Source organism: Pleurodeles waltl, chromosome 8 (assembly GCF_031143425.1).
Source record: "Pleurodeles waltl isolate 20211129_DDA chromosome 8, aPleWal1.hap1.20221129, whole genome shotgun sequence".
NCBI lineage: Eukaryota > Metazoa > Chordata > Amphibia > Caudata > Salamandridae > Pleurodeles > Pleurodeles waltl.
The window spans coordinates 882,804,695-882,832,123 of NC_090447.1; the positions used below are offsets into that span (position 1 = coordinate 882,804,695).

Genomic DNA, 27,429 nt, shown 5'->3' on the forward strand with positions numbered 1-27,429 from the left:
GGTAGGCCTCACAGTAGCAAATAATTAATTTGGGAGTTTTACGCTACCAGGACATGTAAAACTTAAATGTACACATCCAACCCTTTAATTACACATCAACTTGTCCTGTGGGCTAAGTAGAGCCTACCTTAAGCATGGCTTATAGTTAATAAAAGAGGATTTTAAGGCTTGGCAAAAGGGGTTTTAAATGCCAAGTCGGTGTGGCGGTTTAAAACTCGAATTCAAACAGCAATGGCTGTCCTGGGACATGGTTTACAGTGCTACTTAAGTGGGTGGCACAATAGGTGCTTCAGGACCACTGGTAGCATTTAATTTATAGGCCCTGGAGATATGGTATACCACTCTGCAAGAGGCATAGGTAAATTAAATATGCCAATTAGGTATAAGCCAACTTAACCACGTTTTAGGGGAGTGAGCACAAGCACTTTCGCACTGGTTAGCAGTGGTAAAGTACAGAGTCATAAGGCCAACAAAAGTAAGTTCAGCAAAATGAAGAAGGTAAAGCAAAAGGTTTGAAGGAAGACCACTGTAAGGCTGACAGGACTAACACATCCTACTTATAGTTAATTTATGGGAGACAAAAGGGGATTTATTTAGCCCCTGGAGCTGCTTGGACAGCTTGCTGGTCATGTGTCAAAAGCCACATTCATTCAAATGTTTTACGGCCAGTCACATGGTGCCAGTAGGAAGGCTCATATCATGGGATCCAAACAGTGAACAAAGCAAAAATTGCTACACAAATACTGATAATTGGGCAAATAAAAAAGTTTAACATCTTATAAATGTCCTCCAGTCTTGAACATTCCACTTTTGAATTAATTTGCATTATGGTTGTTTTCTTTGCTTCTTACTACTTTTAGTCTGTTAGGATACAAATATGAACTAATGGCCATGGAAATTAGGTATGTAAACTGCATTTACAACATGCAAGCAGTGACCACATAGTTAAAGATACATAAGAATAGTCCCCTGACCAGTGGCCATGGAGCAGATGGAGCATCAGTCATTTATGCAACCACCTAACAGTTGAGCATCTTATCGAGTGATTCAGATGTACTAATAAAAAACAATCACCCAAATATAACAAATGAAGCACTAATATTGCACTTTCCTGTAACAGCAACCTCTATCACCAGCAAATCCAAGCTACTATGTTCTCTTCACAATATTGTGACTTGTGGCCCGGAGTCAAAAAGCACTCTGTGAGTATTAGGATTCAAACCCCTTCCATTCTATCAGATAGTCACCCAGATTTTTTAATGTCTTAACCTGAACACTGTGACATCAGATAAAGAGTCTCTGCCCTCAAGTGGCAGAATCCCAAATAACATACATACATGCACACATGGTAGCAGACCGTTAAACGTGGATAGGCCAAATACAGTATTGCTGGCATTGGCCCTGGGAGCCATTGGACAGCCATTGGAGGCCTATTGGACTAATGTCTGTTCCCATTGTGATCAGCCAGCATCGCTTTGAGTAGAGAATGAAGTAAAGGGGACAGTGAATTGGAGGTGCCATTGGTGGACTGTGGAGCCTTGAAACCTCTGTGGAGACCTAGGGCCAGATGTAGCAAGGCTTTTGCGCCTCGCAAACAGCGAGAATCGCTGTTTGCGCGGTGCAAAAGCCACATCGCGATGCCCATTCCCATTTTGCGAGTCGGTAACCTGGTTACCGACTTGCAAAATGGGACTGCGAGTCGCAAATAGGAAGGGGTATCCCCCTTCCTATTTGCGAGTCGCATCGCGATGTAGGATTGCTGTGTGACCACGAACGCGGTCCAAAGCAATTCGCAGTTACCACCAGTATCACACTGGTGGTAACCCATTCGCAAAAGGGAAGGGGTCCCCATGAGACCTCTTCCCCTTTGTGAATGGCCTTGAAAACATTTTTTCAGAGCAGGCAGTGGTCCTATGGACCACTGCCTGCTCTGAAAAAATGAAACTGAAACGTTTCATTTTTCATTTTGTAATGCATCTCATTTTCCTTTAAGGAAAACGGGCTGCATTAGCCAAAAAAACCTGCTTTATTTAAAAAGCAGTCACAGACATGGTGGTCTGCTGTCTCCAGCAGGCCACCATCCCTGTGAGTGCTGCGACTCGCAAGGGGGTCGCAATTTGCGACCCACCTCATTAATAATAATGAGGTGGGCCTTTGTGACCCCCTTGCGACTCGCAGATGGTGTCAGGGAGACCATCCTGCATCCGGCATTGCGACTCGCAATTTGCGAGTCGCAATGCCAGAGTTTCCTACATCTGGCCCCTAGTGACATAGTGTTATTAGTCAGCCATTTTGGATCTAAAATGTGATTGAGCAGGCTTTTTTCAGGGAAAATAGTGGTCACGAGGATATGCATTTAACCATATGTTAACACTGTGCATGATTGCACTGATAGTCCCAGCTGTCCAATCCATGTCCACTGTCATCCTTCCAGGTATTGGCAGAGATGTCTCCTTCTCCATACACTGCCCTTTGGTATAAAGGGAAGGGAACTCAAAAGCACCTAATCTTGCAACAGGGTTAGTCCCTAACATCTGGCTAATCATCTCTCATGTTCGATGTGTTGAATAAATCTCCCATGTCTTTGCTCTAGATAGATCATCTTTCCCGCTGAGGGTTGAGTTGGGCCTTGGAGTTTCTAATTTAGACTTTTCCAGAGTGGTCTCTATTTCGTTCTATCTTCTTACTTGCCTGGAAATGGCATGCAGTTATCATCCCTTGACAGATAGTGGGGATAGAAATCCTACAACACATTACAGCAGCACACATTCATTTTGGTCACTAAAAATATGATTCTGTTTCTGCAAACATTCACATGATTCTTCCCTGGTTTCCAGTTAGGAAGAGCAATTCATTTAAATCTTTTGTAACTCCCCTTGGCTCAGTCAACTATCTGCTTCCAGCCAACTTTTTACTGTTCTGAAATTTGGGTGCACTAAACCTGGAAGAAGATTATTTGGGGTTTTAGGTTCAAGGCTTTGGAATTCTATCCATTCTTTTGAAATTAGAAGAGTCTTATACCTCAAGTCTCTTTTTACAACATTTAATGTATACTCTGTTAAAAAAAGCTCATAATTCTCTACTATTTCCAGGAAATGAAATTACATGTTTTAGAATTGTACATTTTTTGTAAGCTTTATATATCTGTAGTAAAATGTAATCACTTGTTTGTATATGGTTGTTGACCTCTTTGAAGATCTAAATCTTTATAATAGGCATTGATCATAGAAGAGACTCATCTAACATTTAGGAAGAAGATTCGCTCTTGGTTATTTAAGAAAATATGATAAACAGGTTGGATTCCTCCTCAGCGCCTCCCTACTTGCTCCATTTTTATAGCACCAAGAGACTCTCTGGGATATGCCTACTCCAAAAATCTAAACATTTGCCTAGGCAGAGAGAGTAAGTAAAATAAGAATACATGCCCAATTAACAAAATTCAGGACCTTATTTAGAGATTGGTGGACAGGTTACTCCGTGACAAATGTGATAGATATCTCATCCGTCGTATTACGATTCACATAGGAGATAATGCGATCGTAATACTGAGGGCGGGATATCCATCATGTTTGTGAAGGAATAACCCTATCCCCCAAACACTAAATCAGGCCTTAATGTATTGTATGAAGGTGTGTGAGATAAAGAGTGCAAACATGTTTGCTACATGGACCCTAATTGTCACAAGGTATGAAGCTATTTGCACACAAACACCAAATGCAGCGATTAACACACCGAGCAAGGGTGACAGGCCCATACCGATGAACTGACCCTTGAAACACATGCTGAGAGTTAGGCTGTCAGTACTGGTGGTGTGATAAAACGATGTGGTAATACCACATTTGGTAATATAGAGACTGAATGGTATTACCTCACATTTTAAGGGCTATTTTGAGTTGAAAATCTGGAATGGGAAATACCATGGGTATATCTTTGATGCGCTCCGATTCCACTGCACCATTTTTGCGGTCCCTCTAACGGGGGAACACCCCCTTTCCATACATTATGCATGGTGCATGCATAATGTAGTGCAAAGGGTTAAAAAATGGAGCAATGCATGCATTGCGCCACTTGGTAGATATGGCGCTGCGACTTTTGAAGCCTAACTCCACATTAACATAAAAAAAATTACACTAAAGTGGTGCTAGTGCTTCTTAAATCTGGGCCTTAAATGCTGTTTATTTCTTCTTCGACAGGAGATATCAATCTTCAAACATAAATACCTATGCAAAAAATATATAAATAATAGGATGGAGCTGCGGAAAGGGGGAAGACACGAAGAAAGGTAGCATGAAAGGAAAAAGGAGGGGTGGGCTGGATTAATGGAGAAAAGAATGACTGGATTGCGGTATGAATGGATGGTTGGAAGTATGAAAGGGCGGATAGACAGATGGATGGATAAAAGAGACAACGGATGGGGAGAAGGGTAGAGATAGGAGGATAAATGGAGAAAATGATGGAAAGAAGGAGACATGCAGGTATGGAGAGAAGTAAGGACAGGCGATGAAGAGGAAGATAGATGTATGACAGAGGGTAGAAAAGGATGGACGGTCAGTAGGAAGGATGGATGAAGAGACGGATGGATGAAGAGAAAGATGGAGTGAAGAATAGATAGATGACCAAATTCAGTGAGAATTTTAGTGTGAAAAGAACGATTCAGCCACATCATGCTCTGAATTCCCTCAGGGAAACAACCAAACAAATGCACGGCTCACTCGCCTCACATGTTTCAAAGTGGGGAGTATTTTATTTTTCTCTCTATTTCCTTAAGGTCTCATCTATTCCCTGAGTAGGGGTGCCACCTTTCCCAGAGAAAAATACCAGCCATTTATAAATGTTTTAAGATTTTTCAATGGCCCAGAAATGATACATAAAAAGGATTTTATATAAAATTGTCCGCATTTATTTTTAACATGGATTTGCTTTCTTGAACTATCTGCTAAGGATCATTAAGGCAGCTGTAGAGCACATTTTGAAGTGCTTTCTTCTTATGTTTGCTATTTTAAGTATGTACTGATAGAAGGAAAAAATATCTACTTTAGATGATTTTCCTACTTTTTGTACCCGCCAGGACATTAAGATACTGTTCATTTGGGTAAAAATAGAGCCAAGTTACAAATGAGTGCTTCCCTGTCTCGAGCGGTCCATTGGACCCCCCCTTTAAGCCTATGAGAAGGCTGCCATCAGGAGGCACATTGTGGTGCACTATCAGTGTTTCACCTGAGTGCCTGTTTGCGTCTGCATCCATGTCTATAACATGGCCTGGGTGTGTGGCAAAGAATTTCTCTTTTTTGCCGGGTTCCACGTCTCCACTCAAATGAGGGAATGCCCTCTCCTGATAGTGTAAGCGCTACATGTGCACTAGCGTTATCAGTATTACAGAAGGGGACGCACAAGCGTCTGCCGCCTCTTCAGTAATACCATTGTGCCCCTGGGGCAGACAAAACAGGCTCACACACTTGTTGTGCCCCTGGGACACAGTATATAATATGGCCCCTGACTTATAAAGACAAAATGGCTTACTTTTAGCTGTTTCCTGACAAAACAATGACCCTGTTTCAATGTTAGTCAAGGGGGAAAATAAATTCCTCTGATTTTATTTTCACTATTTCCTTCTTTCCTTTTTTGAAATGTTGGCATGAACGCTATATTAATACAAAAACGTTACTTGGCGAATTCAGTTATATCTTCACGTTCCATTTCGGAAAAGTGCAATTTCATCAGGGGTGACATGACTTTCGTGGCACTTTGCTTACTGGATGTTAGAATCATTCAGAGCAGTAAATCCTTCAGGGTATTTTTATGTGAATCACAGCCACATAGCCAGTTTCAAAGTAATAACCTTACCTGAGGGTTGCATATGTGTTTCTTTTACGTTGGTAGCACTGCAATTATTCTCCCTCTAGAAGAAACATAAGAATATAATTAAAGGGTAAAGAATCTGTCATATATTAAGACAATATCCTCCACAGCGCTGTCCATCTGCTTGCTAATTAAATGTGATTTTAATACATGTATTATGTATCTAGTAAACTTCCATTTGGCGAACAGGAGAAATTAATTGAACAAAAAAGACTGCATATAAATACACTCATGCCATTTCACTGAAATCATAAATGTCCATTAATTCATTTTTTTTTTAAATTAACTAGACATTTTGATATAGCATTAAAAATAACAAAAAAAAAATTGATTAGAAGCAGAATTACAAAACAAAACTATCTTCAGTTGTTTTTTGAAAGATAAATGATTTGGGCAACACTGAAGATGTTCTGGAAAATTGTTCCCGAGTTTAGGGGCTGCCAGAGTGAAATTTGGTGATCTGCAATGGAAAACGTTTAAAGGAGCTAAGAACCCTCTTGGTAAAGTAGTGGGCAAGTCTTCGGGAAATGAAGGAGTGAGAAGAGCCATACATCAAATGATGAAAAATAAACAAGACTTTAATGACAGCAATTTTGCAGATGGGGAGCCCTAAAAGGGTCTTCAAAATACTAGAGGTAGAAGTAAATTTCGGAGCTCCTACTGTCTTTCTATCTCCCTGAGCTGGGACTGATGGCAGCCAATCCAACAAAGAAGTTTTGATATTGAGATTCGGGCTGTTAAAGTACTCAAGTCTAAAGCCCGCCATAGCAGAGTGCTTTAATCTTGTCCTCAGGGTTAAACAGGGCAAGTTTGGTGACAGGAGGCAGGTGCAACAGGTAGATGCCTATGGTAACTACAATAGCCCCAGGGCCCACCATAACGATCTCTGTCTTATCCATGTTTAATTAGATCAATTTTTGGCTCCTCCAGGAGAAAACTGCCAATAGGCTGTTTTACATAGATGAAAGGAGAGCGGCTGGGGCCTTCCGCTTGTAAAGTAGTGAGTGTCTTTTGCATAAGTGTATGGTTCTAGTCCAAAAATGAAGCAGAGCTGCGAGATGGGACAAGTAAACAGCAAACAAGGATGGGGGCATAGATGAACCCTGGGGAGCACTGTATTTGATTTATTGTGGTGTCAACAGCTATTCGTCGAACAGCACTTATTGAGAAATACCGTTTAAAAAGTACAACAAAACACTTAGCAATGGGTCCACCAATATGGTGTTGAATACTGCATAGAGATCCAATAGAATCAGGAATGGAGATATGTTTTCATCTGCAGCCAACCGTAGGTAGTCCACAACAGCCACAGGGGCGAGTTATGTGCTTCTGTTGGAGTAAACCCCAACCCGAGAATCTTCTATGGTGGTATTTGATTGTAGGAAAAGAGTCAATATTTTGACAACCTAAGACTCCATTACCCAAAAATTTTGTACTGCCAGAACCAGTGGCGGCTGGTGCTTTTCAAAAAGTGGTAGGGCAGAAAGTTAAATATAAAGTTCAAGCAATCCTGAATCAAACACGGGGGTGGGGGTGCAAGAACATTTGAGACAAGAAAGCTGGCTATAATTTTTTGAAAGAAGAGTGAAAATGTACTCGTAAAGACTCAGTACGCTCCCTGCAGTCAAGCAGACGCATCACTCACCCTCCACTCACACACACTGCCCGGCTTACCCTACACTTATAGACGCACACTGCTTCATTCCCTTTACATTTACACAAGCACACCATTCATCCTGCACTGACAAGGGCACACCACTCATCCAGGGCATTCACACCACTCACTCTGTGCTCATGAGGCATGCCATTCATCCAGTGTACTCATATAATTGCACATTTCACTCTGTGTTCACTCAGGCACACCATTCACAATGCTCACACAGATAACCCTTCAATCATACAGTCTTACTAATCACCCCGTGGACTCTCATCACTCACTCTGCACTCATACTGTCTTACCATTCATCCTGCACTCATACATGGACACCGCTGACCTTGCACTTGTACAGTCACACAACTCATTCAGCATTCACGTAGGCTCATCACTTACCCTGCACTCACAGTCTCATCACTTACCTTGCACGCGCACATGGACAATTCTGACACTGCGCTTATACAGTCACACAACTCATTCCACAGTCACGCAGGTTCATCACTCACCCTGCAATCACACAGTCTTACCACTCACCCTGCACTCATACATGGATACTGATGTCCCTGCACTTATAGTCACACAACTCACTGTGCGCTCACACAGCCTCATCACCAGGCTCATCACTCACCCTGCTCTCATACATGGTCACCTCTGACCCTACACTCATACAGCACAACACTCATCATCCACCCTGCACCACAGGCTCTGTGCTGCAGCAGCTCTAAATCCTCCCTGCCCCCCCACAAACTCAGAGCCCTGCAGTGTGTTGGGGAGGGGTAATTATTGTGGATGTCAAGCATAGGAACAAGAGGCTGCAGGAGTGTGATGGGGACCCCCTGTGAAGTGCCAATTGGGTGCGGCAGAGCAGACAAGGCAGAGCAGACAAATTCTGTCCTCTGTCTGTCTCCCCCCCTCTGACACTGCAGGAGTCTTTTTTTAATGATGGGGGCTGTAAAAGCGAGGCTTTTAGTCACTCCGGGCCTATCACCCACCCACCAGGCCAGTGTTCTATTGGCATGATAGGTGATTTAATGATACTTAACTTGTAAAAAGTAAACGAAAACAGACAGTATTAAACTCTCCTTAGATATCATGTCCGAGCATTACAACGCTGCAGAAGTCGTTTTAATGAAGGTCGGCTGTAAAGGCAAGGCTTTTAGTCACTCTGGGCCTATCAGCCACCCACCCACCGGGCCAGTTTTCTACTGGCATGATAGGAATTTTAATGATACTTAACTTGTAAATAGTAAACAAAAGCAAACAGTATTAAACTCCCCTTAGATATCATGTCCGAGCATTCCAACACTGCAAGAGTTTTTTTTTTATGAATGGGGGCTGTAAAGGCAGGGCTTTTAGTCACTCCGGGCCTATCAATAGGGCCAGTTTTCTGACAGCATGATAGGTATTTTAATGATACCTAACTCATAAAAAGTCAACAAAAACAGACAGTGTTAAGCTCTCCTTAAAAATCATGCCCAAGCATTTAAATGAAACGGCTTGGATTTTACCTGATGGGAAGGTTCACTCAGCAGATCAATGGAGGTGAGATGGGTGGGATGGGCATACAGTGTGCATGCTAAAGTCGGCGACCCTTATGTGCCAGGAGGGTGGCTACCATAAAGATAAGGCTGTCTCTGTGTATGAGCACTAGTCTTTGATGCTTTTGTGACCATAAGGGTGTTGCTAGTGTGTGAGCCAAAGTCAGCAACATTGTGTGCCAGGATGGAGCTACTGTGAAGTCAGAGCTGACCCCCTGAATGATTGTGCCAAGGATACTGTGAAGAACATTTGTCAACTGCCGCAAGAGCTGAGAGGGGACATCCAACACTGGTTGCAGGCCATCTTAACACTGAGTCTGACTCATCATTGGGGAACGACCACCTGAGGTCACAGGCTCTTAGCATCAAGAGACTGGAGCCCTCAAAGAAGCACCTGTGAGAGCTGACATTTTCTTGATAAATGTTAAGTCCTTACGTAATTATACTTACAGATTAATGTGTGAATTAATTAGGTGATAATATTGTGTTTACGAGAATTGTGACTAACTGAATGGCCATCATATTATGTAAGGTCTATATTTTGTCCATGCTAACTTAAGCTGATGAAATATTTTGTCTTTACAAGAGAGTGTGTTTCTTAACTAAAATAAATCTTAGAAATAAATTTGTAGTTAGTGGCCTCTGCTGGACTGAAGTAGAAGCAGATGCAAGGTCACTGTGCAATGCAAGCTGTATAAAATGTTTCTAGTGTGTTCCATAGTTTGACTGACTTCATTGTTTGTAGATATGTTTCTAACTTGTATGTCTTTCCTCGAGGGAAAAGAACTGGTGTGGTAACATATTTTGTCATTGTTTTCCTGTGACTTCGTATTCCAGTGAAGTGGAAACAATGGATCCACAGATGAAGCTGAAGAAGAGGAAGTATAGGATACAAATGTATTAGTTTAGATTTCATCAATGAAATAACAGCAAATAGAAGAGCTTGGAGTAAACAAATTGTATAAGTTTTATATATGTTAATGTTCTGATTGGTCATAACATACTTTTTCCAATCATTTTCATTTAGCGAGTTTAATTTAATGTTTAGACACCATGAGTTGGGGAGCAGATGCTCTTTGTCCATGTTCCAGGTTCCTGAGTTCCTGAGTCCTACTTTATGATCTGTCACTTTGGCATTTCATGTTTTCCAGATAGTCTATTGACATTCTGATACTTATTAGTTTATGTCTGTTCAATACTGAACTTATGCTTAGATGGTTTAGTGTATCTTATAGTCCAAATTCTAAATCATTACCCCTACCCTTATTCCTGTTCCTGTCCTGATGTTGGTGCCTGATGTTGCTGTCCCACTGACGAAGTAGACGTTGTTGCTGATTACTGTAGTGATTTGGTAATGTATAGGTTGTGAATTGTTGTCTTTTGTTTTTCAGGTAACAGCTGCAAATGCTTATTTACTGCTGCTTATTTTTATTTTTGATAGCACCATAGCTAGATGTTTTCTAAATGTGTGTTACTAAAACTTTTACATGAAGCCCAACATGTTGATGCTAATCAGTGGTTAATGAGGTGTTACTAACATGCTCATGAATTGTCTTTGATATTTTTGTGTCATCATTATTCAGATGTATGCAATTTCTCTTGCTCAGATTCTGTTGTTATGGTTTTGTGTAATAACCATTGAGATAATTTGTCTTTTTGCATTAATCAAACTTAGATATATCTGGCATTTGAATCAGCCTTTGTTGTTTCTCTATATGTATCATTTGTGTTTGAGAATTATTTTTGTGACCTTAGTGTTGTTAATATAGGGAAATGTAAGGAAATGCATCCTTGGCATGGTTACCCCCTGACTTTTTGCCATTGCTGATGCTAAGTTTTGATTTGAAAGTGTGCTGAGGCCTGCTAACCAGGCCCCAGCACCAGTGTTCTTTCCCTAACCTGTACTTTTGTTTCCACAATTGGCACACCCTGGCATCCAGGTAAGTCCCTTTTAACTGGTACCCCTGGTACCAAGGGCCCTGATGCCAGGGAAGGTCTCTAAGGGCTGCAGCATGTCTTATGCCACGCTAGGGGACCCCTCACTCAGCACAGACACACTGCTTGCCAGCTTGTGTGTGCTAGTGAGGACAAAACGACTAAGTCGACATGGCACTCCCCTCAGGGTGCCATGCCAACCTCACACTGCCTATGAAGTATAGATAAGTCACCCCTCTAGCAGGCCTTACAGCCCTAAGGCAGGGTGCACTATACCATAGGTGAGGGCACAAGTGCATGAGCACTATGCCCCTACAGTGTCTAAGCAAAACCTTAGACATTGTAAGTGCAGGGTAGCCATAAGAGTATATGGTCTGGGAGTCTGTCATGCACGAACTCCACAGCACCATAATGGCTACACTGAAAACTGTGAAGTTTGGTATTAAACTTCTCAGCACAATAAATGCACACTAATGCCAGTGTACATTTTATTGTAACATACACCCCAGAGGGCACCTTATAGGTGCCCCCTGAAACCTTAACCTACTATCCGTGTAGGCTGACTAGTTTTAGCAGCCTGTCACACACCAGACATGTTGCTGGCCACAAGGGGAGAGTGCCTTTGTCACTCTGTGGCTAGTAACAAAGCCTGTACTGGGTGGAGGTGCTTCACACCTCCCCCTGCAGGAACTGTAACACCTGGCGGTGAGCCTCAAAGGCTCACCCCCTTTTGTTACAGCACTCCAGGGCACTCCAGCTAGTGGAGTTGCCCGCCCCCTCCGGCCACGGCCCCACTTTTGGCGGCAAGGTCGGAGGAGATAATGAGAAAAACAAGGAGGAGTCACAGGCCAGTCAGGACAGCCCCTAAGGTGTCCTGAGCTGAGGTGACTCTAACTTTTAGAAATCCTCCATCTTGCAGATGAAGGATTCCCCCAATAGGATTAGGGATGTGCCCCCCTCCCCTCAGGGAGGAGGTACAGAGAGGGTGTAGCCACCCTCAGGGCTAGTAGCCATTGGCTACTAACCCCCCAGACCTAAACACACCCCTAAATTCAGTATTTAGGGGCTCCCCAGAACCTAGGAACTCAGATTCCTGCAACCTAAGTAGAAGAGGACTGCTAAGCTGAAAAACCCTGCAGAGAAGACGGAGACACCAACTGCTTTGGCCCCAGCTCTACCGGCCTGTCTCCCCACTTCTAAAGACACTGCTCCAGCGACGCTTTCCACAGGGACCAGCGACCTCTGAAGCCTCAGAGGCCTGCCCTGCATCTAGAAGGACCAAGAACTCCCGAGGACAGCGGCTCTGTTCACCAAAGACTGCAACTTTGCAACAAAGAAGCAACTTTGAAACAACACGCGTTTCCCGCCGGAAGCGTGAGACTTGGCACTCTGCACCCGACTCCCCTGGCTCGACTTGTGGAGAACAATCACTTCAGGGAGGACTCCCCGGCGACTGCGAGACCGTGAGTAGCCAGAGTTGACCCCCCTGAGCCCCCACAGCGACGTCTGCAGAGGGAATCCCGAGGCTCCCCCTGACCGCGACTGCCTGCTTCTAAGAACCAGACGCCTGGTAGGGACACTGCACCCGCAACCCCCAGGACCTGAAGGATCCGACCTCCAGTGCAGGAGCGACCCCCAGGTGGCCCTCTCCCTTGCCCAGGTGGTGGCTACCCCGAGGGTCCCCCCCCTTGCCTGCCTGCATCGCTGAAGAGACCCCTTGGTCTCCCATTGCTTTCTATTGAAAACCCGACACTTGTTTGCACACTGCACCCAGCCGCTCCCGTGCCGCTGAGGGTGTACTTTCTGTGTGGACTTGTGTCCCCCCCGGTGCCCTACAAAACCCCCCTGGTCTGCCCTCCGAAGAAGCGGGTACTTACCTGCTGGCAGACTGGAACCGGTGCACCCCCTTCTCCATTGAAGCCTATGCGTTTTGGGCACCACTTTGACCTCTGCACCTTACCGGCCCTGAGCTGCTGGTGTGGTAACTTTGGGGTTGCTCTGAGCCCCCAACGGTGGGCTACCTTGGACCCAAACTTGAACCCCGTAGGTGGTTTACTTACCTGCAAAAACTAACAAACACTTACCTCCCCCAGGAACTGTTGAAAATTGCAGTGTCTAGTTTTAAAATAGCTATATGCCATTTATGTGAAAACTGTATATGCTATTTTGCTAATTCAAAGTTCCTAAAGTACCTACCTGCAATACCTTTCATTTGAAGTATTACATGTAAATCTTGAACCTGTGGTTCTTAAAATAAACTAAGAAAATATATTTTTCTATACAAAAACCTATTGGTCTGGAATTGTCTCTGAGTGTGTGTTCCTCATTTATTGCCTGTGAGTGTACAACAAATGCTTAACACTACTCCTTTGATAAGCCTACTGCTCGACCACACTACCACAAAATAGAGCATTAGGGTTATCTCTTTTTGCCACTATCTTACCTCTAAGGGGAACCCTTGGACTCTGTGCCTACTATTCCTTACTTTGAAATAGTGCATACAGAGCCAACTTCCTACAGGAAATAAATGTATTAACTTCTTAATAAAGTGGTGTGGCTATTAAAGTTGTATTATCATAAGTTATATGTGATATTTATGACGTATTTCAAATGACATTTATTCAAAACAGATTTGGTTCGGTTTATTGACAAAGTGAGTGAAATCCACTATTCAGTCTCTTGTGACTAAAATATAGCCAGGGTTTCTCTACATCAACACACCCAAGCCCATCTGTGCTTGCTGACTGCTGTTGGATTAGTTAAGACTGTTCTAGGCCATCAGGCCTGCTTAGGACTTGCACAAACCTAGCATCAAGAGCTGCTAACATTGATTTTTGAAGCCAAACATTGTCACATAAGGACTAGCGTGGGCTTCATATGTGTAAGACCTGACAGCCTTAGGGTGATCTCATTTTTACCGGTTTTAGGACTATGCACACTTTATCACTGCTGACCAGTGCTCAAGTGTGTGTGCTCTCTCCCCTAAACATGGTAACATTGGCTCATACCCAATTGTCATATTAAATTTACCTATAAGTCCCTACTAAAGTGCACTCTATGTGCCTAGGGCCTGTAAGTTAAATGGTAGTAGTGGGCTTGCAGCACTAATTGCACCATCCACATAAGTAGCCCCTTAATCATGTTTCAGGTATGCCATTGCTGGGCCTTTGTATGCAGTTTCACTGCCCATTCGACTTGGCATTTAAAACTACTTGTCAGGCCTTAAATTCCCCTTTTCTTACAAATAAATCACCCTTAAGGTAGGCTCTAGGTAACCCAGGGGGCAGGGTGCTGTGTAAGTAAAAGGCGGGACATGTACTTATAAGTTTTACACATCCCAGTAGTTAAAAACTCCCAAAGTCGTTTCTCACTACTTTGAAGCCTGCTCCTCTCATACGTCAGCATTAGAAATTCACTCATATGCTTTTAATTGGTAATTTCTGATCTGAGAGGAATAGGCTTGTCATGTTTGGTGTGGTTGGAATGGTAGTGAGAAATCCTACTTACTGGTGAAGTTAGATTCTACATTACTATTTCAGAAATGCCACTTTTCGAAAGTAGGCATTTTCTCTTCACTTACTGCCATCTGTGCCTTACAGCCTGTCTTCAATCCACGTATGGCCTGTTCTGGTTGACAGCTCCTCTTGTGCATTCCACCCAGACAGCCATAAACACAAAACACTCAGCTGCATTTGCATTCATCTCCATACTGATGGGTCTCCCTGGGCAGCAAGGATAGAGGGTCTCTCTCTTACACTTCAAAGGTCAGTGGCGTGCCCTCACATAAAGGACTGATAACTCCCAACAGGGATCCTGGCAGACAGGGCTGGCTTGAAAGGGGAACTTGTGCAATTCAAAACCACTTCACATCACTTTAAAGGCACTTTGGGGGTATAAATATTGGGTCTGTGACCCCACCAAATCAGAAACTCCTGGACCTACAACTGGACTCTGTCAGAAGGATTGCCTGGCTGCTCAAAGGATTCATCAGGACTGCTTGGTGGAAGTATCGTGTAAGAGGAAGAGTGTTCCCTCTCTAAAAATAGTTGGGGACTCCATACACCCGTGGCCGACTTGTGCCCTGCGGTACCTCAATCATGCTTCCTCTTGCCTGGGTTATGCACCTACTGGCACTACAGAGCTCCATACAGGCTCTCCCCACCAAGATGAGTGGCCCGGCTGTAGTTTTACCTCTCCCTGGCCCATCCTGTTCACCAGTCTGTTATTGCAAAAGAGGTCACAGTCATTTGCAGGAATCAGGACTCCACTTCCGTACTTCTCTCAAAGATTTGTATCAGCTTGGCAGATTGGCAGGTGAGCTTTCAGGGTGTGTTCTCATCTAACCAGTGCTACCTTGAGGTGTGAGAATCCCAATTTTATTTTTTTTAAAATTAAATCTGAAATGACATTATTTTACCGTTGTAGGCGTCTTTAAAGACCTGTGTTTAAATCGCACACAATCTTGCTAAAGATTTGTTTGGGAGTTGCAAAAGTACCACTCTTTTGATCCAAGACCATTGCCTACAGTTCTCAGGGTTCAACGCAGTGCTTAATTTGTGCTTGTTTTTTCCGGTGCTGAGCACTGGCACTTATTTTTGAGGGCCGGCACTTACTGTATTCTTCTGCCCCAGTCATTTGCTGCGAGCAAAAGACACATATGGGAAAGACGGAGGAAGAGAAAAACGAAAAAGCGTCACAATGGGAGAAAGAAGACAGCTGAGAGTGAGCTGGAGGCGCAGGGAGTGAGTGTAAATGGATTGAAGAGGCCCTAGATGGCTTCAGGATTATGCTGCCTCAGTATTCCATGCTCCCACATTTAATTACAGCAGCCGCGTGTTTAAGAGAAGGGCTTTGAGCACTGGCACGTTTTTATTGACAAATTAAGCACTGGTTCAACATGGCTCAGGGCCTGATTTAGAGCTTGGCAGAGGGGGTTACTCCGTCACAAATGTGGCAGACATCCCATCCGCCCTATTACCATTCCCAGAGGCTATAATGGGATCGTGATAGGCGAAGGGGATATCCGTCATGTTTGTGATGGAGTAACCTCCTCCACAAAACTCGGGCAACAACAGTCTGTTCTACTTGTGGTGTGATTGTCGTGGAGGTGGAATTTGCGTGCCACTTTGTACGTCATCGCGGCATACATGTCAGTGTTTCTTGACTAAATGATTCCCACTCTGACGTTTGGCGTTTAGATGTGAAATCAATTTGCATGGGATTACACTTTTTTCTTCTCTATTTCCTCGTTCTTCAATTGTTTTTATGTCCAGATAAATAGATCCGCTTTGTGCACAGTAAAAAAGTGTTTTGTGATATTCATTTACGAACATGGTTAGAGCGTGTAACGTGAGGACAAATCAATGAAATTATAACACCAGGCCCAAGGGCGTCGTTATCTTCAGTGAGAGAACCTGGCAAGGAATTTTTGGAGTTTATAACTGTTTTCGTTGAAGAAAACATACTTATGGCTCCACTGAGCATAGTTTTAAATTGTTGCATCCCGCAGCCCAGTTGGGAGCTCCGTGGCCTCGTGTTTCAGGATTTTTCCCAGAGCGCTAGGAGAGTAGCCAAGCCACAGATCGTTTTAATCGAAAGTCAGCCCCAGGGATGAATCTAGGAGCTCTGCCAATACAGAGAAACGAGGCAGAGATGGACAAACGGAGAAAAACACACAATAAGAATGTCTTTCTATCACAAATGCCCTCTTGTGACTTTAGCTGTCATTCAGCCAACCGATGCAGTGTCCACACAGTCAGCTGCATACAGTACTTGGTGAGGTCAGAGAATTCCAAAAAGGGAGTTTGCTCTGAAAACATCTTAATACGTGTCTCAGCTAGATTATAATGTGACAAAACTAGAGCCTCAATTCTAAAGCCACAGTCCCAATTTCCCCTTGGAATTGATAAAAGTACACGATAAAATAATAAAAAATGCCTTTTTGATGGCTGTTTTTGTCTTAAACAAGGCAGGCGGCCTGCATTTATAGCTGATGTGGCCTGGGTAAATGATCCAAATGCAAAGATGTAGGCCCTGTTCAGTTGTGCTGGAGCAGGGGCCCATGCGACTCAATGTGCATAATAGGCTAAAGCATGTCATCTATCTCCTGAGGGGACTCCACAAGTCACATAAAGAGTCCTGATTTTTTTGCTTGGAGATTTTGTGGACAATGACCTTTGTTGAGTTGTTGAAGGCCCCAGATGTGAGCACATCAGCAGTTGTCATAAAAACAGGGGGAGGAGAGGAGCATAATTTTGTCACGAGGTCAGTCAAGTGGTGTAGCATGAAGGAAAAGCAGAAGAAAGGAACTTGAGAAAGGCTAGTGAGATAATTGAAAAAACAGCTAATTTGCATAATTAAATGCATAATAAATGAAAGGAGGAAGGAGTGCTGTATTTGCTTTGTAACTGTATTTTCGGTAGGCCAGTGCGCGATTCATTTCATATGGTAGTCTCATTACTCTCTAGAAAATTTTCTTCTTAGTCTATTAGTCAAGCAGCTCTTGTGGCATTGTTGCTAGAAAAGCGAACTATATGTTTTTAAAAACAACTAGTTGTATGTGTGAAATGCTTGTTGTCAGTTGGTTAGTTTATATTCAGTTTCACTCTGACTTGATGTTGTTGTGGTCTCATTAAAAAAATATTTCAATTCATCCAGTTTTTATTGTGCATTTTTACATCAACATGTCAGTAGCTTTTCCTAACAAGCCAACTGTAGGGAAAGATATGGATGGGTGTTACCAAAAGCAAGTCAAATACGGTCCAGAATTGTCACATCTCAGAAGAGTGGAGCAGAAATCCAGGCAGCTGATGAGAGAGATGTGGGGATTCTGGATATACTGGGCCATAGATGTGTATTTGCCAGTGCTTAATTTGTAAATAAAAATGTGCTGTTGCTCAAAGCTCTCCTTTGAAACACGCGGCTGCTGCATTTAAATGTGCAACACTGAGTGCTGAGGGAGTGTAATCCTAAAGCCATCTCGGGCCTATTTAATCTATTTACAGCCACTCCCTAACCCTTTAGCTCACTCCTGCAGCTTTTTGCTTTCTCCCTTTTGTGACGCTTTTTCATTTTTCTCTTCCTACATCTTTCCCATGTGTCTTATACTCGCAGTTAATGCCTGTTGCAGAAAACTAAGTGCTGGACCTCAAAAATAAGTGCCGGTGCCCAACACTGGAAAACACCAGCTCAAATTAAGCGCTGGTATTTTCCAAGGTGGAACAGAATTGCCACATCTGGGTGAGAAGACGCGTTGAGTAACATTTGTTGATAGATGGACGTGTCGCGCTATTGGAATCTCCAGACGAGGCGAGGAAGGCTGTAAGCACAAATATGGCATAAAGGGTGAACATTCTCTTATCGCTGAACTTCAATTTTCTTTTCCATAATTAGTTTTTTTTAAATAAAGTTAATAAAATATATGTCTACTATAGACCAAATCTGAATCACGGTAAAGAACTGTTCTTAACTACCACAACGATCTATGTGCTGCTTTCTAGTCTCCACAGCCATATTTTACTATTTTATCTGGTCCTTTGTGGTAAAATCCAGGTGCTATACACATTTTGTGCCCCACTCCACTTGTTTTTCTTCTGTATTGCCAATCTCCACTTACAAGGGCTAGTTTTATTATATAGAGTTGTACCGTCACATTTCTACAGCTCAAGGTCATGTAAACTTTATAATAGAGGTCTTCCTGTGGTCGAAAGCATGGCTCAACCGTGATTATCTATTGCTAGCCATGGCAGTGCAGTGGGTGCAGCTACATTGGCAGTGCGGTTGGTATACCCATGTTTCTGTGGGGTACAACCACAGGCAAGTACAGTGACATCAGTGGTGGCTCGCGGTGTGGAAAAGGGTCTGGGCAGTGTGTGGTAGGGAAAAGAGAAAAAATATATTTAAAAAATAGAAAACTTACCTGAATTGCACCGAATCGCCACACGCCGGTCTTCTGGCTCCACTACAGGCACAGGCTTCCAGCCTGCCCTGTGGCCAACCCAAACGCTGTTCTCATACTGCTGACAGCATGAAAGCAGCTGTAGGATTGGCCGAAGCATACCCGCTTGGCGCTCCCGGGCAGACTGGGAGCCTGTGCCAGCTCTCTCCAACAGGCAACACAGTGCTGGGTTGGAGAGAGCTTAGTGCGCATGTGTGCTTGGCCGTCCTGAGACTCCCCCTCCGTGCTCATCATCACAATGGCCCGCCCCTTTAAAAATAAAATGATAATAAACACAGTTTATTATCGTTTTATATTTAAAGTTTTGCAGCTACTGGCAGGGGGTGGGGTGGGGAGGGTGATGCTGAGTGACATCCCTTAGCCCAAGTATACCCAGGACTGCAAATCCCTGTGTCCGGCTTGGTGCTTTTTCTCGGGGAAAGAGGAAATTTCAAGAGGGGGAAGTACATCCAGTCACAAAGAGCATTTATGAGTGAGTAAAATGGGGACAGGTATATTGCAAGGCAGTACACACCAGATGCATTAGGAACCCCTTGCATTTAGTGTATGAGGACATGATAAATATTTATTCATCAGCTCCATTTCCCTTGTTGGTTTGATATTTGAATATTGTGTTAATTTTTCTGTCCTTGGAACATCTTATCATCTGAGTTTTTTTTTAATATAATATGTTCAGCTTCAGCGGTTTAAATGATTTGAAAAAAATGAAGGTGTCTTGCTAGAATATTCATCCCTCTTACAAAGTATACCAATGTTTTACTTGTACTCCTCTAAGTGAAATATGCCTGTTCATGCACAAAACCATAGTTCTTTCACAACACACAATTACCTCCATGGAGTGAATCCCCTTTAAAGAGATGCCACTGAAACATTTGCCTCCAGTGGCCCATTATAACAACATTTTGCTAATTATACTATGGACCAGTCAATCTAATTCAAGATACAAACACGTGATGATTAGCTAACTTGAAGTAACAGAATTACAAGAATCTAAGTTGGAGGAACCCAGTTTGTTCAAATTAGAATGATAAATCTTCAGTTTGCTAGGGAGATGCTATATTGACGAGATTTTGACGAAATATGTAAATCAAATATTTGGCCTGACTGAAAATAAACATAAAATAAAACCATAAGAAAACGTCTAATACTCCTTAAAAAATAGTTCGTTTAATTTAAACACTAATTATAAATATAAATGATGTTTCGGAATTGTTAGGAGGAAATCAGAATCAAGATTTAGTGTTTTTTAAACTTTTAGTTTGCCTAGAACGGAAGCTGGAAAGAAGGGCAATAGAGCACAAACAGAAGGGCATGAAGAAGAAAAATCTAGAATGGAAAAGACAACGGGGAAGAAGGATGCAATATCAATGGGTTTGGTAAAATGTATTCAAATGATAAAACACATTACTTCAGGGGAAAGATGAAATGATCTAGCATGGATGCTAACAGCCCTAATAGGCCTCAAGACCCACCCTTTCCAGTTGGGAAGTAAAAGACAGACATAGCTGGGATTCAGCAAGGCCCCATACACATGTGGGCCTCACAGCCACTGCACCTGCTGCACTAATGTGAGCAACACCCCTGAGAACGTGAGGGAAGGCGAGAGTAGAAAGTAAAGTTTGCAGGGCATGGGGATAATAGAAAGAGTGTGGGAACATTCAATGAAATCGGGGGCGCTCCAGCTGAAAGTAAATAAGAGAAGGAAAAAGCAGAGGAGATGGAAGAAGAGTGACAGAAAAGAAAGAGAGGGACTAGGGGAAAGGAAGCATCATTCTGAGGTTCTTTTTACAAGGTTTCGTAGACAGAACTAACAAACTAAGGGGAAGTTTGCAAAAGGGTTGAATGAAGTACGAGAAAAGAGAAAGATCTACCATGGAAAATAAATGTTAACATTCAAAAATGTTTCCAGGGAAGAGCAAGCTTCGTAGTGGGCATTTTTGTCACAAACACACTCCTTAGAATAGTTATGTCAGCTTAGCACAAGCAATGCAAAAGATTTGTAATAATTAATCTGAACACTAGGAACCCAAGGTCTTATTTACAAGTGGCTAGCGACACCAGTGAGTCCCTGTTTGTGATGCGCAGAAGGCGCAGGCTGCTGAGTCATATCTACAAGGCCACGCAAAACCACTTTGCGTGGCTCTTTATAGGCTTGTAGATATGGAGTAAGGCACAGCAGAGCAAGTCACTGCGTTGACTTACTCTGCGTTAAAGAGGTGTTCCGTGAGTGTTGTGGCAGGTGTTCTCACGCAAAAACCATAGATTTTGATACATTCCCAGATTTACAAGGATTTGTAAACCTGGGAATGTGTCAAAAGCCTGCACTTCCCCAGGGGAGCAGTAAAAGGATTAAATTACCTTAGTTCTCCTCGTTTTCCCCTCTTCCTATGTGTGCTGCATTCTGCCAGGCCTAAACCTTCCCTTTTCTTCCTTTAAGACACCCCCAAGGTAGGCCCTAGTTAGCCCCATGGGGAGGGTGCAGTGTATGTTTAGGGTAGGACATATACTAATGTGTTTTATATGTCCTGACAGTGAAATACTGCTAAATTTGGTTTTCACTGTTGCAAGGCCTATCCCTCTCATAGGCTGCCTTTAAATATGATTAAAGTGTAGATTCCCTTTGGGAGCGACATGTGGAGTTTGGGGTCTCTGAGCTCACAATTTAAAAATACATCTTTTAGTCAAGCTGATTTTAAGATTTTGTGTTTGAAAATGCCACTTTCTGAAAGTGAGCATTTTCTTGCTTAAACCATTTCTGTGACTCTGCCTGTTTGTGTATTCCTTGTCTGGGTCAGTTTGACAGTTGGGCTGGTTGCACCTCTCACTCGACAGTGACACAAAGGTAGCTGGGGTGTAGCCTGTATATCCTGATGAGCCATCTGTGCTGGGGGGAAGGGAGGAGTGGTCACTAACACCTGAAAGGGCTGTGCCTGCCCTCACACAATTCAGTCTCCAACCCCCTGGTGTGTGTCTGGGGCCTGGCCTGGCAAGGCAGGATTTCACAAACAAGAGAGACTTTTCTTTGAAGTAAGCCTACTTCAAAGGGCAAAATGGGTATAAGAAGGGCACCCAAAACCACAGACTTTAGATCACTTCTGGAAACCAAGAAGAAACTCTGCATGGAGAAGAGCTGAAGAGCTGAGGAAGAAGAGCTGTGACTGTGCTTTGTGGAGCTATCCTGCAGTTGCTTCTTCTACCTGTGCTAGAGGACAAAGACTGGACTTTGCGTGCCTTCCTTATTGTGAAGAACACTCCAAGGGCTTGAAATAGAGCTTGCCTCCTGTTGTTGAAGTCTCAGGGACAGCAAAGACCTCTCTCTGCCAGCACCTGGAGTCTCTGCTGAGACTCCTACCCTGCCAAGTGGTGCCCATCCAGTTCGTGGGGCCCTGAAAGGAGAAGCTGGCAGAACAAGAGTTTGAAATCCACTCACAGACTGCCGTGCGGGGAAAAGACCTACGCAACTAAGAGACGTGGCTGGGAAATCCACACGCCGCCATCTTCGCGGCTGAAATCGATGCTCGTCTGCAGTGAGGCTGGAAGATCGACGCACACGGCTGGAGAAACGACACACAGCTTCGCTGACTGAGGCTGGTGAGATCACAACTCGCACTGTGTGGTTTTCGGATCATCGAGTGGCAGGATTTCCGATGCAAACATCGCTGGGCGTGTGTAAAAGCAATGCAAGGCCTGCCTAAACCCGAGAGTGTTGTTCAGATCGATGCATCGCTCCCCAGCAGAGAGAAGAAAGAACGCACGCCAACCCGACTGAAAAAGAAACAACGCACGTCTCGCTCATGAGTGATATTAACACATCGCAAGCCCCTTTTGACGCACACTCGCACGTGCAGGGTTATTTTTGACGCTCCCAGGTACATTTCCACGCTAACAGCCTTAGCGTTGTATTTAAAATTACATGAAGACTCTTTTTGGTTTTTAATTGATAACTTGACTTGTGTGTTGTGGATTTTTGTCGTTTTGGTCTTGTTTTGTTTAGATAAATATTCTCTATTTTTCTGAACCTGTGTTGTGTTATTTTGTAGTATTTTCATTAAGTTACTGTGTGTGTTGGTACAAATACTTTACACCTAGCACTCTGAAGTTAAGCCTGCCTGCTCGTGCCAAGCTACCAAAGGGGTGAGGGGGAGTTATCTGAGGGTGATTCTCTTTTACCCTGACTAGAGTGAGGGTCCTTGCTTGAACTGGGGGTAACCTGACTGCCAACCAAAGACCCCATTTCTAACATGCATTTACAATCCATCAGTTATATTTATGAATTAAGAACTGCAACCTAAAATAAAACTGGGTTTTGCCCTTTTTCTGTTTTGAACAAAAAATTTCTGATTTATATCAATTTATTTGAAGAGCTTTGACTATCGCTACCAAGATGAGTGGCAATATCCTGTAATAGATGATTGCTGACAATTTTTGTGCCACTAACACCTTTTGTATTCATGTGCATTTGGTACAATTTGTTTCCATTGTCATGGTTTATAACTTACTATCAATATTCAAAAATGTAAATTCCTGTAGGCGTTATGTGGGAGTGACTCCCTTGTTATAATGGTCCATTGAAAAGCATCTCACTCAAACGGCAAAGCCTGTGTCTATATTTTTCTAACAGACGGCTTAGTGAGCAAACGCTCATTGCTAATAGCAGCTGTGATATAAAGATCACAAGTTCGAATCCTACCAAGGACATTTCAACCTTCTTAGGTCTGTAAATTGAGAGCTGTTAAATTTGGAAACTGTAGTATCTGTTATTTACAGTGTTATGCAGCACTATATAAAGATTTATTGGAGGGGCAACACTTAGAGAGTAACATCGAGTTGAAAATTAGATAATTACTTAATGAAATAAGCGAATGAAAATGGACACATTTACTGATTTCAATTAACCTCGTTTTATTTAATTTATTAACTCGGGCAAGGAATTCTGTACTTCTGTGGGTCAGTGGGTATACTGTTTTCCTGTACGGTGAATTCAAAACTATATAAAAATAAAAATAGACAATTGATATAGAGAAAGGTTGCTTGTATGACTTTGCAGAGCGTAGTCCCTGCCTTGAAGCTCCATTAGCAAGCTCAAGTGTTTTTAACCCCCATATCAGTTCACATGATGATCACGCGTGTTCACTAAGACCTTTCCACGATGTAGAATGAGACCAAGAACAGGGCTTTGTGGTCACGAAGGCACACCAAGTGCCCTTCCCACTTTCAGCAGAGTGACTAGTTCATCTACCAGGGCTGTAGATGGCTGGCTGTGGTGCAAGAGGAATGATCATTGTGCAGGGCAGACCTTTGCTCCTGTTGCCCGCTTTGGGAGAGCAGCCTAAAGACCTCTCCCTTGTTTGAAACTGTTCTGCTGGTCCCCCTACATCCGTGTCCTTTTCCTATCCATAAGAAGAATGGATGTTGCATGTGTATGTAAGGCCGACGTGTGGATATTACATGTACATTTGTTGCCTACGTGTGATAAAATGCATGTGGAGAGTGAGACAATGCATGAAGCTACGGTCACAGGGGGTTCCATTTTATAGCATACTATATTATCTGAGATGAAAGTTTGCAGGAGAGACCAGACGGCAAGTGTATATTGCAGGGCTTCTCCTGAGAATCTTCTAGGGATCTCTATCAGTAGGTCTGACAGTAGAGTCTTGAATTGGGAAAGAAGACAGAGGGTCTCATTGGAGCTAGGTTGTTCCCCCTGTCCCTTCCTGATCCATTGTTCCCTGGGAGAGGCTATCCCCAACAGGTTAACTGGTAGTAAATTGGACATCCTCACATGCCATTGTGATCTTGTTTTGAGTTGCTCCTGAGTGAAGACTCCGAGCTCTCCCCTTCTTTCTTGCTCATACTTGTCATAAAGACCATGGCTGGATCAGTCTGTGAAGAATTTGAAAAAGTGACCAACTGCTCAGGACTGGTTACAAAGCTGAACTGCTGGACTACACAAGACCTTTCTGCATCTTGAGTATAAAGATGGGGCAGAAACATTCAGTCAGTGTGTCAAGATTTCCTGATCAGAATCCTTGGGTCCCACACTAGTGGTAATCAGAAGATTTTTTTGGTCACCACCGGTGACACTTTTGAGTTTCACAGTTGGGGTACTGACCACTAACTCCCCTTCCCAGGGTCTTCATCAATAACCTTGGGTAAACTTGTTAGGAGGGCTGCATGCACCCCCACTTCGAGGGATAGAGCTGGCTGAATACTCAGGAGAGACATTAAAGGTGATCTTGCATGAATAAGATGCTGTTCAGAAGAAGCAGAGGCTACGAGGAGCTGAGGACAGGTGAGGAGATGGCAACACAATGACCCAAGGTGCGACCTCCCTTAAGAGGCTGCGATCAATGTCTAAAAGCCTGAGAAGGTCTCGTGTGTGAAGTCTGCATCAACACCTGTAATTGAGAATGTACCAAAATGTATCCTGAAGAAAATTCAGTTGCAAGACTTAACTCCTAGAAGAACTGCAGCACAGAGGCAACTACAAATTACAGTGTGGTTAGATTTTCAAGAATCTCCGAGTGCAGAGAGAAACCCAACAAGGTCTGAATGAAGGTCACGACTGCATCCTAGGATGCGAATCTGCTTGTTTGGAAGGGGAGTTGAGAATGGGACCTAGAAATACTCTAGAAGTAAGATCCTTGCATCCACGAGCTATGATGCCACCTGTTCACCTTCATCACAGTTGTGCTGTGCATGCTGTGACCTACTTTTTGGTACAGGTGGCATCCATATGATGGGCAAACTCCTCTATTTGGGCTGAGGTCCGATTGAAGTGCCCTTGCTATGTGAGCTGTGCCAAGTGTACACCATCAGAAAGGGTCTACCTTCACTAACAGAGGTGGTGAACAGAGGCAGTGCCTGTGAAAAGACTTCATGAACTTCACTGTTTGAAAAAGAAAGGTACGGTAACATAGGGACTGAGCACCAGGTAATATTCCCTTCCTGTCAGGGTATAGCTCCCACTACCCAGGCCAAGAGCCAATGCACTGCATCAGAAAACTGACCCAGATCATACTGAGTTTTCTGCTAACATTAGTGCTCCATTAACCACCCTCTGCTAAATGGTTTACATGTTCCTTTTTCTTTAATGCCTACGATATTATTAAAATACTTTGGGCCATATTTATACTTTTCGACGCACAACTGCGCCAACGCAGTTGTGCGTCAAAAAATCTAACGCCGGCTAACGCCATTCCGAAGCGCCATGCGGGCGCCGTATTTATTCAATGACGTTAGCCGGCGTTAGCCGGCGGCGCTGCCTGGTGTGCGTCAAAAAAAATGACGTACACCAGGCAGCGCCGGCGTAGGGGAATATGGAGCTTGGGCGCCAAAAAATGGGGCAAGTCAGGCTGAGGCAAAATTATCGCCTCAACCCGATTTGCGCCATTTTTTTCGACTCCCAACCCCCATTGAAATTACTCCTGTCTTAGCAAAGACAGGAGTCATGCCCCCTTGCCCAATGGCCATGTCCAGGGGACTTCTGTCCCCTGGGCATGGTCATTGGGCATAGTGGCATGTAGGGGGGCACAAATCAGGCCCCCCTATGCCACAAAAAAAAAAACTTTTTTACTTACCTGAACTTACCTTATGTTCCCTGGGATGGGTCCCTCCATCCTTAGGCGTCCTCCTGGGGTGGGCAAGGGTGACAGGGGGGGTCCCTGGGGGCATGGGAGGGCACCTCTGGGCTCCTTCCGAGCCCACAGGTCCCTTAACGCCTGCCCTGACCAGGCGCTAAAAAACCACGCAAAAGCGGCTGGATGTCATTTTTTTTGACCCACCCACTCCCGGGCGTGATTTTTGCCCGGGAGTGTAAATACGGCGCACATGCCTCGGAGTCACTTTTTTAGACGGGAACGCCTACCTTGCATATCATTAATGCAAAGTAGGTGTCCACGCTAAAAAATGACGCAAACTCCATGGACTTTGGCACTAGACGCGTCTAACGCCAAAGTATAAAAATGGAGTTAGTTTTGCGTCGGAATTGCGTAAAAAAAACGACGCAATTCCGGCGCAAACAGAGTATAAATATGCCCCTTTATTTGCTACAAATCAAATACTGTCTGCAAAGTGATGTATATTTTGTCGCCCAATGATTGTTGTCTGCTGAGCTTCTAGCTACACCCTACCTCCCTGAGTACATCTTTTTGGACTGCTTGACTTTGCTACCCTGAGAGTCAGTGCTAAAAGGATGCACTTGGTGATCAGTTTAGGGTAAAATAGTAAGATGAAGGCGATGGGAACCAGTGGTAAGTGGCTTGGGTTGATACATTCTTAACCAGTGATCCCTAAGTGTCCATGGGCGCCTGAAGAAGTTAAAGCATGGACACTCATTCTTACCTCTAAACAGCCATAGGCCACTGCTTTACAAATATCTTTCTAAGAACTGTGAAGCTGGTTGCTGTAACTAAGTGACAGAGTGCAGATGTGACCAGTTCACAACTTTTCACAGCATACATTATCCCACCAGTGACTAGATCTGA

General features: G+C 43.6%; 1 protein-coding gene across 1 annotated transcript in view; it reads right to left on the minus strand.

Moving 5' to 3' along the window:
* Positions 1-27,429, minus strand: part of LOC138250372 (DNA dC->dU-editing enzyme APOBEC-3C-like) — a 64,857-nt gene that overhangs the window by 16,112 nt on the left and 21,316 nt on the right. Inside the window, exon 3 of the mRNA XM_069205186.1 lies at positions 5,845-5,899. Coding sequence (XP_069061287.1) covers positions 5,845-5,899 — 55 coding nt within the window. The remainder of the gene's footprint in view (positions 1-5,844; positions 5,900-27,429) is intronic.